The sequence below is a fragment of the Echinops telfairi genome, unplaced genomic scaffold (genome assembly GCF_000313985.2).
Source record: "Echinops telfairi isolate 266 unplaced genomic scaffold, ASM31398v2 ScPeMD7_443;HRSCAF=831, whole genome shotgun sequence".
NCBI classification, from domain to species: domain Eukaryota; kingdom Metazoa; phylum Chordata; class Mammalia; order Afrosoricida; family Tenrecidae; genus Echinops; species Echinops telfairi.
The window spans coordinates 30,476,275-30,491,576 of NW_022104341.1; the positions used below are offsets into that span (position 1 = coordinate 30,476,275).

At 40.7% G+C, this 15,302-nt stretch overlaps 1 protein-coding gene across 3 annotated transcripts in view; it reads left to right on the top strand.

Annotated features, from left to right (window-relative positions):
- The window catches only part of KYAT3 (kynurenine aminotransferase 3), a 73,212-nt gene that overhangs the window by 14,974 nt on the left and 42,936 nt on the right, over positions 1 to 15,302 (top strand). For all 3 annotated transcript variants that reach the window (XM_045291987.1, XM_045291986.1, XM_004699589.3), the window contains exons 2-4: positions 5,155 to 5,213; positions 8,158 to 8,302; positions 13,499 to 13,648. In XM_045291987.1, coding sequence (XP_045147922.1) covers positions 5,158 to 5,213; positions 8,158 to 8,302; positions 13,499 to 13,648 — 351 coding nt within the window. In that variant the 5' untranslated portion in view covers positions 5,155 to 5,157. The remainder of the gene's footprint in view (positions 1 to 5,154; positions 5,214 to 8,157; positions 8,303 to 13,498; positions 13,649 to 15,302) is intronic.

The window sequence follows — 15,302 nt, forward strand, 5'->3', positions numbered from 1 at the left end:
CACATTTACTTATGCACCCATTTGTTTTCAGCAATCGTATCAGGGAGGTGAGCACACAATGATATGATTTTTATGTTCTTTGATGCCTGATAACTGATCCCTTCATCACCTTGTGATCATGCAGGCTGGTGTGCTTCTTCCATGTGGGCTTTGTTGCTTCTGAGCTAGATGGCCACTTGTTTACCACTTCATCATTTCTTCCATTCACTTTAGTTAGCTATATGCAACAGCAAATTTCAGAGTCTCTTTTGATACCCATTTTGGTCTTTTCCTTCTTGTCTTTTTAATGACCTCTTGCTTTCTTCATGTATGATATTCTTGATATGATCCCACAATTCATCTGATCTTTGGTCATTAGTATTCATTGCATGTGCTGAAGTTATTTTGCTTAATATGACTTTTATATCTGTGTCTTTGTAATTCCTAACAAATGATTGGGTAGAAGCATGTAAGTAAGGTATAGAGGACTCTAACTTGGGGATTGGTCAGTTTTGCCATTCCACTGAATATGAGAGTGAGTCAGCTCAGAAGCAGAAAGGGAAATTCAGTGACATCAAGAAAGAAGAGTCGCTCAGGAGGAGAGTAAAAGGAATAGAGGAAATAGCTAGGAGGCAAAAGACGTTTATAGAGGTACAAATATAGGCATGTGTGTATGTAAATACAGTAATATATAACAATAGGGATATAGGTCTATGGCACCAGTTCTCAACCTGTGGGTTTCGACCCCTTTGGAGGCCGAACGATCCTTTCACAGGGGTCGCCCAATTCATAACAGTAGCAAAATTACAGTTATGAAGTAGCAACAAAAAATAATTTTATGGTTGGGGGGTCACCACAATATAAGGAACTGTATTAAAGGGCCACGGCATTAGGAAGGTTGAGAACCACTGGTCTATGGATATATATTTATATGTTAGGTATTAAGGTAGCAGACAGACATTGGGCCTCTACTCAAGCCCTCTCTCAATGCAGGAACACTTTGTTCTAACAACCTGGCATTCTACCTTCCTGACATGATCACTGAAGACAAAATGGGTGCATACGCAGTTGTGGTGAAGAAAGCTGATGGTGTCCGGCTGTCTAAAGATGCAGCGTCTGGGGTCTTAATTAAAGACTTAAAGTTAAACAAGCGGCCATCTAGCAGGGAAGCAACAAAGCCCACATGGAAGAAGCATACCAGCCTGTATGATCACGAGGTGTCGACGGGATCAGGTATCAGGCATCAGAAGATCCAAAACAAATAATCATTTCACTGTGAATGAGGAGGGTTGGAATGGAGACTCAAAGCCCATCTGTAGACAATTGGATATCCACTCACAGAAGACTCACAAGGAAGGGACGAGCCAACCAGGGTGCAGTATAACACCGATGAAACACACAGCATACCTTTAGTTCTTTAATGTCCCCCTCCTCCCCCATTATCATGACCCCAGTTCCACCTTACAAATCTGGCTAGACCAGAGCAGGTAGATTGGTACATATAAGTGCGGAATCCAGGGCAGATACACCCTTCAGGAACAGTAATGGGAGTAGCGATACCATGAAGGTAGGGGGAAAGGGGAACTGATTGCAATGACATAGCACACACACACACACACACACACACATGAGGGGGGTGAACAACAGAAATGTGGGTGAAGGGAGACAGGGAATTCTGTAAGATATGAAAATAATAACAATTTATAATTTATCAAGGGGTCCCGAGGGTGGGGGGGAGGTAAAGGGAGGGGGAAAGAGGGCCAATACCAAGGGCTCAAGAGAAAAAAAAGGCTTTGAAAATGATTATGGCAGCATATGTACAAATGTAATGGAAACAATTGATGTATGGATTGTTATAAGAGCTGTAAAAGCTCACAATAAAGTGATTTTTTTTTTTAAGAAAGAAAGAAGAGTCCCTAGTGAAATACCTGTGAGATTCCTGCCTTCAGTGGCTGAGGCACCAGAGCCCACCACATTGAGACCATGAGACAGAGCAGAGAAGCAGTGCCCAGACTGGGAGGCGGAGAAGTAGGCAGGTTTCCTGGCCCACGGAGGCAGAGCCCAGGGACCATGTGGCTGAGAGGCTAAAGAGAGACGAGTGGACTAGCATGGCTGAGACATACGAACTTTATCCTTGCCAGTTTGCAATCTGTTATCCTCCCCGATGTTATGAGGTGCCATCAAGTGGGTTCTGGCGCATCGTGACAACAGAACAAAAAGTGCTCAGCCCTTCACCATCCTTACAAGTGTTCTTCCCGAATAAACCTTCATCAGAAATCCTGGTGATGGAGTGGTTATGCATTGGGCTCCTAACTGCATGGTCAGCAGTTTGAAACCACCTGCCACTCTGTGGAAGGAAGATGAGGCTGTCTACTCCCATAAACAAATACAGTCTCGGAATCCCACAGGAGGAGTTCGACCCTGTCATAGGCTTGCTAAGAGTTTACCCAAACCAGTGAGTTTGGTGTTTTGGTTTTGAATAAACCTTCATAATCATGTGTACTATGTGTGAGTTCTGTAAGTTCAATGGGTCAGATCCAATGGAGAAGTAGAATGCCATGAGAGGGACAGCTGGTGTCAGAATCGGATAAGGAAGGCAAGATGGGAGGGACTTGTCTGACTTTCACCTTGTTGCAATCAGCCTTTGGCTGGTATGAAATCGTAATCTCTTACACCCTACTGAAGTCAAAGTAGGTGTGCCCCTCACACCATTTATGCAATGTACAAATATCTTCTTGAAATGGTATCTCAATTTTGATGGAGTATACTCAAGGTTGTATTTTGGCTCTTGTAGAATTTTACTTTTCTTTAACTTCAACTCGAGCTTGCATATGAGCAGTTGATCTGTTTCAAAGTCAACACTTGCTTTTCTTTGATGATATTGCACTTCATATACTCAATTGGATTCCTGTGTGTTCCATCTGGTGATAGCCAATTGTATAATCAATGTTTATGTTGTTTAAATATGGTATTGCAACCAATAAGTTGTTTTTCTTGCAAAATTCTATCATATAATATCCAGCATCATTCCTTACCAATGCCACCCATATTTGCCAACTACTGATCATTCTTCTTTTTTCTGACCTTTGCATTCTAATCAACATTGATTATCAATGTGTGTTGATTGCATGTTTGGTCAACTTCAGACTACAGAAGTTAGTAAAAATCTCCAGTGTTGCCATTATTGATTTGTGTGTGCACTTGAATACCAGTCATATTAATGGTCTTCCTTGTAGACATAGGGGTATTGTCCTTTTACTGACACCATTGTTGGGGGGGAGGGGGGATAGATGCTAGCAGGCATCTTCCCTGAGATCAGTTGCCAGACTGCAGTAGGCCTGATCCCTGCTGCTAGGGACAATGGACAGGCTGTAGGCGGAGTTTACACCCTACTGATAATGGTTCCTATGGAGACCCAGGGAACAGGTCAAAGTTAAGCTGCCATCCTAAATCTAGGATCCGCCCATCTTGTCACATGTATACCCCCCAATCCCTCCTCTTCTTATTGCGTGTATGTCCCTAGACCACTCCCTCTCATTGCTGTCTAACCTATAGTGCAACCCCTTCCTGTGACGTATGTCTTTACCTGTAATTAATGGGCTTGCACCCCCCAAAGGTATATAGGCCTGGGTCAGCAATAGAGATCTCTCTCGCGCTGGGCTTTCGTTGGTCCTGGGTCACTCCCCTCTCTTCCCCCTCTCCTCTCCCATCCTCTCTCCCTTGTTCCCTTTCCCGTGCTCCTTCCCTTCCCCCTCTCTCCACGTGGAGCATCAAGCTGGGCTGAGGTGAGCAATGCTACCATGTAATGTGTCTGACTGGACTATTGTAATATCTCTCATGCTCTCGATGATTTTAATATAATACTTATATATCTCAGCCATACAATTGTGCATTACTGAACCCGTGGGTAGTATCAGTGGGGGCTGGCCCCCCACCTCCCCCAAAATTTAATACTACACATTGTTAGTTCAGGATAGATCTGGAAATGTTCTTTTTGTCAGTAAATATAAGAATGTTCCACTTCAATTTATCATCATTGACTGTGTTAGGCTAGGTTGACTAGAGAAACAAATCCAGAGACACTTCTGTATGTGTAAGAGAGAGCTTTCTATCAAGAAGTCGTATATATCAGGAAAACATCCCAGATCTAGTCCATAAGTCCAATACTAGTCCATCAATCCCTCTTTGGACCACACAGCCACAAGCAGTGATGCAGAGTGCAGGAAGATCACAGGCTTAGTGGTTGCAGAGATATGTGCATCCACTGGCAGGAGAAGCATCTCCAGAACCAGGACAGGTCTCTGTGTGGCTCATCACAGGAAGGTGAAGGCAGAAAGGGAGGAAGTTCTAGCATCCTCCTTATGAGAAGGCCACGCCCACAAGGAGGCACCATCAAGTTGTGACCTGATTGATAGGCTAGACTCCACTCATTATCTTCTCATGGGTGCCATGTTAGCACACACCAAGAAATCACACTGGCATAATAGATTACATGATTACCCAACTCAAAGTGACCAATACCAACCCATTTCAATTCAGTAATGCCTAGTATGTCAACATTTCTGAGTTTCACTTCATGTTTGACAACTTCTCCTTGCCATTTGGGCTTTATACATTCCACAAGCTGGTTTTTAATGGATGTTTGCTTGTTTGCAATAATTTCTTCTCCTTTTGTGTGGTGCCACGTTAGGAAATGAAGGTTCCGAGACGAAAGCTTGGCTCCATTCGTAGCATCACGGTCGACCGTGCTTTGAAGAGGCAGTTCTTCCCCCGTCCTCTTTGAGTGCCCTCTACCTTGAGGGGCGCGTCTTCGGGCACTGTAACAGACAGTGCTCCGCTGCTCTACAGAAGGTTCTCGCCAGAGAGTTTTCTTAGAAGAAAATTGTCAGGCCCTTTTTCGTAACTTGTCTTAGTCTTGAAGTTTCCCTGAAACCTATCCACTATGAGTGACCCTGCTGGTTTTTGAAATCTCAGTGGCCTGGTTTCCGAGGTCACCATCGATGACAGACTGGCAGAACAGTGGTGGAGTACTTTCTCAGTTTCATTTCTTGTTTTGGTACTACGTGGTAAAGCTTATTTACCTGGTGAAAAGTAAATATTATTCATGCTTTTTTACCTTTTTTGTACTTTAATGAAAGCAGTTTTTAAGAACTTTTCAATAATTATGTCTTCCAGAAAATGTCTTTGAAATTCAAAAACACAAAACGAATTGAAGGACTCGATAGTAATGTGTGGTGAGTATGTTTCGTGAAAAATAATTTGGTGAAATGGTTTGCTATATACTTTATATCATCAGTTGGGAATTTCTAGACTTATACATAGTCTGTGAATAAAAATCGCTAATTATAAGTCATCTGTTAGATGTAAATATGTCAAAGGAAAATATTATTTAAGATGAGTGCCTTCAGTCTAGAACACCTTTAATTGGAGTACGGTATATTATTCTCTTAAGAGCTGAATGTTGATATTGGATTTTCTATCAAGTTTAGCATCTCTGGCTGCTAATAGGTACTTGGTTGTTAACAAGACAACTTGATGTATCTTAGTTATAATCCAGACACCTGTTGGAGTAAATAAGTCTGACCCAGTCATTCACTTACATGGCTGCCGTTTTCCTATGGTGGCTGAGTGGAATGGTTGCAACAGAGATCTTATGACCCACAAAGCCTTTAAAACATATTTGCGAACCCTGCTTAGACAATCAATATGAGCTCAATCTCCTTATTGTAAAATAGGATTATTGTGAGACTTAAATAAAATAATTCACATACAGTGTTTACCTTTGTGCCCAAACTCTAGTCCAACTAGACAAGCGTTACATTTTTACAGATTAGAAAAGTTTACAGAGTGGGTTCTGGACCCCTCTTGTTAGGTTTCTGCAATGGGTTATACCTAGGTTCTTTGTTTGCACGCGGAAAGAATTCATGTCAAAGCACATTTTGTAATCCAAGTGAGGTTTTATGAAGAAAAGGGAAAGTTTCAGGTTTTATAGTCTCTAAAGGGTACACACTGTGTCTGCAAAGCAGGCCAGGTCACGTGGAAGTTGCACTGGAGTTCACAACTGGGCACTAAAAGCCACGTGGAAAAGAACACCTACACGTGCAGAACTGGAGAATCCCCTGGGACCAAGAAGGCAAGAGACCAAAAGAGCTTGCTGGGGGCTGTGCTTCCTGCCTTTCTTCTGTCCCGACCCTTGGCTGGGAGAGGTGTGGTTGAAGGTATTGGCCAATTACATTAGTTGAGTTTGGGCCCACCTGTGTGATGTATCTAAGGTGGGTGTGCCGAAGGTATTGGTTTTACCTGGGCCTAGGGGATTTGTGTCTGAGCATGCTCAGTTCTGGGTTTTTCCCATAGTTGTCTAATAGGGTGCCTGATTTTTCTGCAACCCCATTATGAGGCCCATTGCAGGCATGGGAGGGATAACCCACTTCTTTGTCCCTAAGCTAGCTGCCTAACACTCTGACCACCTTGGCTGGGGTATGACTCATGACCATGTGGCTCTGGTACCCCAATATCCATTGAGGGCAGGCCTGGGCAAATCTGAGGCTGAGATTGCCCCTCCCTGGGCAGGCTTCCCCCTCCCTACTGCCATCAAGTCAATTCTGGCTCATAACCCCAAATCCACTACCATCCAGTTGCTTCCTACTCAAACCAGTTCTAGATAGGGTTTCCAAAACTGTGAGGGAGCAAACAGCTTTGTTTCTTTAAGGGAGCAAACAAATCTTTAAGGAAGCAAACAGCTTTGTTTCTCTCCTACAGAGAAGCTGGTGGTGGGGTTGAACGAAGGATTTGTGGTTCTCTGACTAGAGGAGTTTTAGTAATCCGCTTTCAAACGTACTCTTCCTGATGGCAAAGCTTTTTACATGATCATTAAGGAACCCTGGTGGCATCGTCGGTTGGGCATTGAGCTGCTAACTACAGGGTCAGTAGTTTGAAGCCACCAGCCACGCCACCAAAGAAAGATAAAGTTCTATCCCCACAAAGAGTTATAGTCTTAGAAACCCACAGATGGATGCACTTGTACTCTGCCCTACAGGGTCACCATGAGTCAGAAGCGCCTTGATGACAGTGACCTTGGAGTTCTTTATCCTATCACTATTATTACTAACTTATCATCTACACTGGAGCTAACTTGAGCAAAACAATGTGAATTAAAACACTTAATACAAGCATTTTCTTTTACTGCCTTTATGTTCGATGTTTCTACAGATTTTTGTGAATGAAAAAAAAAAGGGTTTTGTTCCTGAAGTTTTATACCTGTTGTACATTATGATACATTGTTCTTTTAAATTAATCAATTTGGGATCATAAATCTCGCTCAGTATTTGTTCAGAGCTATGAACTTTTCAGAAAAATATACACCGGGCATAGATATAGCTTTGTATCCAATTGCAGAAGGTCTGAGGACCACTATCCCACCTATGCCAACCCTGCTTTCAGGAAGACCTGCACCGTTCCTAGTAATAACTTACCTTCTTTGCACTTGTAGATGCTACTTTTGCATGGCAAGTAGTAAGGAACAACTTCTGTGGGTAGTAAATGGAGGAAAGTGATTGATATGTTGATTTATTCGTTTAGAAAATGTGCCAGGGCCCGCGATAAACCAAAAAGTCACTACCTGAGTCAATTCTGACTCATAGCGAATCTGCAGGACAGGGTAGAACTCACTGCCCTGTGAGTTCCCCACACTGTAACAGTCAAAAGCATCTTCTTTCTCCCTCAGAGAGGCTGGTGGTTTTGAACTGCTGACCTTGTAGATCGCAAGCCCAACATGTAACCACTACACCACCAGGGCTAAGGATAGGTCCTAGAAATATGACACAAAAGTCAAATCTGTTTGACATCCTCATGAACCATCATTCTAGTTCTACTTTTAATGATTAAATAGAGAACCCTGTAGCAGTCAGAATTTTTGAGGGGGGGGGGACGTCTGGTAAGACATGAATGCAATGGAATTGAGGTTTGTAGCGAATGTTAAAGTTCATTCATTCAACTATCATTTTATAGGTAAAGTCATCTTGTGGATGGTGAAACTTTGACTGGAAGCTGAAATTTATTTTTAAATTTGTAAAACGAAACTAGGTCTGATGGTTTAAGTTTTGTAATTTGGCCATGAACTCCAGAAAAGATAACATTATTATTATAATAGTTATTAATAGGTGTGTGTTTTAATCTCAGGGTTGAATTTACCAAGTTGACTGCAGACCCCTCTGTTGTGAATCTTGGCCAAGGCTTTCCTGATATACCCCCTCCCCTCTATGTAACGAAAGAATTATCAAAGGCTACAACAATTAATAGCATGAACCAGTATACACGGGGCTTTGTAAGTATATTGGGCTCATGTGGGACATGGGCTTGTGTTTTATATTGTGTTTCTGCATGGGGAAAATCATGTGGGACATGAGCTTGTGTTTTATATCATGTGTGTACATGTTTGTAGGAAGATCCTCTTATCTCTAATTTCCAATTTTCCCTTACCCTTATCTCTAGGATGAGTTTTCTCCTACATCCAACACCTTCATAGTCCTGTTTTGGCTCTTACCTTACTGTCATTCCAGGATGGAACCTTATGTCAACAAAGATAGACGACTCTCTTAAGACTTGTCATTTCTATCTGACTAATATGTATGCAACTCAACACTGGCTTCTAAATCATCCTCCTATTCTCAGCTAGTTACTTTCCACCTCTCTATCCCAACCCCAACTTTGATTTTCCATGGATATCTGGGGCTTTCCTAGATTCAGAAACACTTTTGAAATTCAATTTTATGTGTCTGACCTTTATTTTTCATTTGTGATAGTGTAGAAAACAGAAAGGGATGGCTTTAAGAAGAAGCCTTTTAATTTTCAATCTTTTTATAGTCTATAAAAGTCCACAGAAGGACTTCGCTTTGGGGGTGGGAGCATAGAAAAGGCAGTGAGGCTGAGAGTGACAAGGAAAGTCAGAGAAAATCGTGTATAGATAGATAGGCGATAGATAGATAGATAGATAGATAGATAGATAGATAGATAGATAGGCAGGCAGATAGATAACAAGCTATATAAAGAAATATTTTAATTCAGTAAGAAAAATTTAATTGTCAACAGATTTGGACACATGAGTAGCATTAAAATATTCTCAGCGTTATGATTCATCATAGAAATATAAATCAAACCAATGGGATCATTTCACACCCACTAGAATGTATAACATTATTTTAAAAACGGATAATACCAAGTGTTGGAAAGGATAGGGAACAACTGGAGCAATCTGGAAAATTATTTGGCAGTTTTCTCATAAAGTTAATAAATATCTACTGTGTAACCCGTTCATTCTACTGCAAGGTATTCACCCAAGAGAAATTCAAACCAGTATCTACATAGAGACTTGTACACAAATGTTCATGCCAACAATACTCAAAATAGTCAAAAAACTGAGAATAGCACAGATATTCATCAATAGATTAATGAAGGAAGCCAACATGATATAGCTCTTCAATAGACTATTACTCACCATCAAAAAGAAACAAACTACTTGTACTGATGAACCATAACATGGATGAATTTCTAAATAATACTTTTGAAAGAAGCCAAAAACAAAGGTGTATATGCTATATGATTCCACTTGTATAAACTATGAAAACTTACAAACTAATAAATGGTAACAAACTGGTAAGCAGAAAAATCAGTGATTTGGCACATCAGAGTTTAGCTCTAGTGAAGCAAAAGGTTACTTAAGAGTCTTAGTTTAGACTATCTTGAGCAAAACCAATGGTAACAGTTACCAAAAAAAGGAAATTTGCTTCAAGGAAATGGCTCACGAAATTATGAGGGCTGACAAATCCCAAATCCATAGGTAAGTGACAGACTGAAGAACTCTACTGGCTCAGATGGTTGCAAGGTCTGGCATACCCCAAATCTGCAGGGTATGTTGGAAGCTGGAGGCCTCTGCTGGCTCAAAGAGTTGCAAGGGTTGGAAAATCTACAGTCTGCAGGTCAGGTGGCAGGCCAGAGACTTCCACAGGCTTAAGTTCACAAACTAGAGGTCAGGCACTAAGCAGTGGTTATAGTGGTACTGAAGAAAAATATTGAAAACCCAGGGACTGCTAAAAGGACAGACTGATCTGTCTTGAAGAAATATGAACAGAGTGCTTCTTAGAGGCAAGGATGGTAAGGCTTTGTCTTACCTACTTGGGACATGTCAGGAGAGTCCAGTCCTTGGAGAAGGACAACATGTTTGGTAAAATGGTGGGGCAGGGGTTTAATCAAACGTAATGTATCTGAGAGGAATTACTGAGAGCGGAATGGAAGGTGAGTATGATAGTGGGATAGGAAGAAGGTGAAAGGAAATAGAGGAAAGAAATAAGAGGCAAAAAGTTTTATAAAGGTATAGCTAGCTATAGGCATGTATACATGTAAATATACCAATTTATAATGAAAGGGATAAAGACCAACGTACATATATTTATATGTTAAGTTTTAAGATAGCAGACAGACTTTGGACCTCGACTCAAGGCCTCCCTTAACACAAGAACACTTTGTTCTAATGACCTGGCACTCTTTGATACTCACCTTCCCAATATGATCGCTGAAGACAACATGGGTGCATAAACAAATGTGGTGAAAGGAGCAGATGGTGCCTGGCTATCAAAAGTCATAAAGACTTGAAGTTAAGCAAGCAGCCATCCAGCAGAGAAGCAAATAAGCCCACATGGAAGAAGCACACTAGCCTGTGTGATCATGAGGTGTTGACAGGATCAGGTATCAGGTATCAAAAGATCCAAAACAAGCAATTATATCAATGTGAATGAGAGGGTTTGGAGTGAAGACCCAAAGCCCATCTGTAGACAATTGGATATTCCTCCACAAGAGGGTTATAAGGAAGGGATGATTCAGCCAAAGTACAGTATAGCAACAATGAAACACACATCATTCCTCTAGTTCCTGAATGCTTCCTCCCCTCAACTACCATGACCCAGTTCTACCTTACAAATCTGGCTAGACCAGAGAACACACATTGGTACAGATAAGAGCTCTTGACACATGGTATTCAGGAGAGATAAACCCCTAGGGAACAGTAGTGAGCGTAGCGATATTATGATGGAAGGGGAAGGGGGAGAAAGAGGGAACCCATCACAAGATTGGATATATAGTGCCCACCCCCCATGGGGACGAATAACAAAAGTGTGGGTGAAGGGAGACAACAGACAGTGTAAAATATGAAATAACAATAGCAATATATAATTGATCAAGGAATCACCAGGGTAGGAAGGTAGGGGGAGGGTGGGAAACGAGCTTATACCAAGGGCTCAAGTAGAAAATGTTTTGGAAATGATGATAAATATACAACATGTACAAATATGCTTGATACAATTCATGTATGGAACACTATAAGAACTGTAAGAGCCCCCAATAGACTGTTGTAAAATAAATAAATAAATGGTGGGGCAGTGGAAAAAGAGGAAGGCCCTCAAGGAGATGGATTGACACCATGGCTGCAACAATGGGCGCAGGCATGGGGACTATTGTGAAGATAGTGCAGAACCGGGCAGTGTTCTGTTCTGTTGTACTGAGTTGATGGTACCTAACAGCAACAACAGGCTCCAAACTACATCTCTATCTGCCACTAATATGTCAAGTACATAGCACTAGCCAAATCATACAGCCCAAGTGCAGAGCAACTTGACAGCAGCCTGGATCTGTGGCCAAACCTTATCCTCTTTTTCTGAACCCCACTAAAATCTAACAACTTTTAAAATCACTCACTAGATCCAAAATAGCATACTCAAATTAGGAATCTATTGCTTCCAAAGTCGAAGCAGCCCATGAGGTATTGTACCTTTTTGAGTTGTAGGAAAGACCAGATACAAAAAGACAAAGAAAGAAAGACCAGATACAACAAGTTACCCTTCACTTTAAAAGGAATAACTTGTCATGTCTCACAACTCTGGATGCCTAGAAATTTCATTGAGGTAGAAGGCACATGAATATTTGACAAGTTAATATCCTGCCCTTTAGCATGCAACTATCTTACCAGTAAGTCCAGAATCATTGATACTTCTTCCTTACGAGGTCCAGTCAGTATAATGTCTTCAATGTAATGGACCAGTGTGACCATCTTGTAGAAGGGAAAGGTGATCAAGGGCCTGTGGATTAAATTATGGCTTAGTGCTGGCGAGTAGCTCGATCTTGAGGTAGGACAATGCAGGTGTATTGCTGGATTTATCAGATGAAAGCAGATTACTTATAATCTTTGGAAACAAGTTTGGATAAAAAGGCCTTGTACCAATTAATAGTTGCTTATGGTATCAGATGTATTAGTTTTCCTAGTCGATGAAATCACATCCAAAGATACCATTTGATTAAGTTTATGATAATCCGCTGTCATTCCCCAAAATCTATTTTACACATGACAAATGGGGAAGTTGAGTGGGAATGTGGTGGGATCCACTTTCCTACATTCTTCAAGTCCAATGGGTTCACAGCTTTTTACAGTTCTCATGGAACATGGGAATGTGGTAATGCTTTTGCTTTACTTTTTTCCAAGGCAGATTTACTCATAATGGCTTCTACTTTGCCTTTCCTACCATAAGAGCCCTTATTCCACATGCCAGAACTAGGTGAGGATTCTGCCAGTTGTTGAGTATGTCTAGTCCAATTATGCGTTCTGGAACTGGGAAAGTCATCACATTGTGAGACAGATCTGAGCTAAGACTTCTCCATATACTCCAACTCTGACTTGTAGGTCACCATGATATTTTGAGTGCTGTGAAACTAGTGTCAGTTCAGTGCAGTGTCAGTACTTCCGGAATTGTTCCCTTTTCCCTAGTGTTCACTCAGTCTCCTAAAAGGCAATAGGTACCTGGGAGAAGGCTGGGAGAAAGGTTATTATACATTTTTGGCAATGTAGCGGGGAACTTCCTCAAGGGATCCAGCCTCTCCTTTATTTACAGTGTTATAAATCTATAAACGTAAGTCTGGGAACTGATTGAGGAGCTGTGACTATCATGGGAATCCAATTTAGACTGCCAGTCACTTGTCCTCGAATTCTTCTTGAACAGATCAAGTTGGTATTTAATAGATTTCACATGTATTTCACTCTAGGGACACCATGACAAAAGTCTATAGAAGACACGCGATTCTGGTTACTGCTTTAATGCTCCTGGCCATCATGGTAGCCACAATCACCTTGTCTTTGATGATTAAGTCCTGCTAATTGGCTTCTGCAACTCTGGGATCCAATCTCACCCATTGTAGTTAAGTGTCTGAGTTCAGCTAGGGCAGTTCCCATTGGAATATCTGACCTACAAGGAAGAACAACCACAGCAGTCTTTAGAGATACTGACTCCTTTCATTATCATCTCTAACCTTTATGGCTATCATCTGTAAATAAGGTTTAAATTTTTTTTAAATTTAATTTCTTTTTGACTATTATAAATGTCAAAAAAATTTTACTTTTATATTTTAAAGCTATATTAACATAATGAAGTAGGGGATATACTCACACCCAAGTTTCATTTTCATACTTTTCATCTAACAGGGTCATCCATCACTTGTGAAAGCTCTGTCTTGCCTATACGGAAAATTTTATCCAAACCAGATCAATCCAAATGAAGAAATCTTGGTGACAGTAGGAGCATATGGATCACTTTTTAGTGCCATCCAAGCATTAATTGAAGAGGGAGATGAAGTAAGTATATTAACATTATCATAATTATTATTTTTTCCTGTCTTTGAAAATCATATAGTCTGTTTTTCCCTACCTTCTTTAAAAAATGTTTATTTGGCACATGTGAAAATGGGAGATGAACACATCAGACCGCAAATGGAAGGTGCCTTATCACTGTAACTGCCAGATTACATTGATGCATAATTACCAATTTACATCATTACATAATTGCTGAATTATATCATGAGGTAACTGCCGAACCTCTGAGAATCCTGGAAACCCTTGATAAGATGGTATATATCAATAGCATTATTAAACAATGTTGCTTCCAGAAAAATTAACCCTGATTTGAGAGAACTATAATTTCCTGGTAGGAACATTATGCTTTACTTCCCAATGAGTGTTATCATGACATCTATGGTGACTCCTGATGGCTACGTCTGTAACATTGTCACCAAGCTGCTGGCTCCTGGGCAGCACTGGGCTTCTAGCCAAGATGGATCCTGCAATACCACATCAATCTTGTCTTCTTGCATCTGAACTGAATCCCCTGGGGAGAAGATAGCTCTTGGCTAGCTATATGAATTGCCACCTCTGTGTTGCAGTTGCTAGTTGCAGTTGAATTAGTTCTGTCTGACTCATGGCAACCTTATGTATAACAGAAAGAAACATTGCTTGGTCCTGCACCATCCTCAGTCCATTGTTGTGGCTATGATGCCCATCCATGTCATTGAGAGATTCTTTCATTTACGTGACCCTCAACCAAGCAGGGTGTTCTTTTCTACCAATTGTCCTTTCCTGATGACATTCACAATAAGTCAGCTTAAATATTGCTATCCTCATTTCCAAAGAGCATTCTGATTGAATGCCTTTTAAGATTGATCGATTTGTTCTTTTAGTCTCCCTTGGTATAGTCCATATTCTTTGTCAACACTATCATTGGAATGTATCAATTATTCTGTTTCCTTTTTCATTGTCCAGCTTTGAGTCCCATGCATACAAATCAATAACCACTACAGAGTCTGAACATGCCCTGCTGGCCATTCCTTCTGTTGCCAGTGATGGCTTGTGGTTATCAGGTATTCAATGCTTAGTTGAACCTAAGATCCGCTGTGTGTAGCCTGTCCTACATATTGTATTTTACTTAAAAATTTATCTATTGTCAGTTTCCACCTCATTACACTCCCTGAGGGGTGAAAGTTTTGCCTGGTTTGTTCTTGATAAATCCTTAGTTGGAGATCAGTGCTTGCCAAGGCAGATGTAACTATTTGCAGAATGAGCATATAGTCATTATCCATATCTTGTCTCAAATATCACGTCTTCAGAGAGCTCTTCCCTGATAACCTTATCTAATATTTTCAAACCATAATTATGTGCATTTTCTATCACATTGGGTTAGCTTACTTTCTTAATACCGTTTATTGCTATATGAAAAAAATCGAATTGATTTACTTGTTTTCTTGCTATTTACAAGTATCCCTCAGTAAGATTTAAGCTCTGTGAGAACTGATAGCAACTAAAATAATGAGTACTCAATAATTATTCTTTATAAAAGCAAAATTGGATTATTCTCATTATAAAAATAGATTATGGCAAAAAATATTGAGCACAGGAGATTCTCTTTGTCTAATATGCTATATGAGGATCTTCAAAAATAAAAATGTTCTGTCTCCAT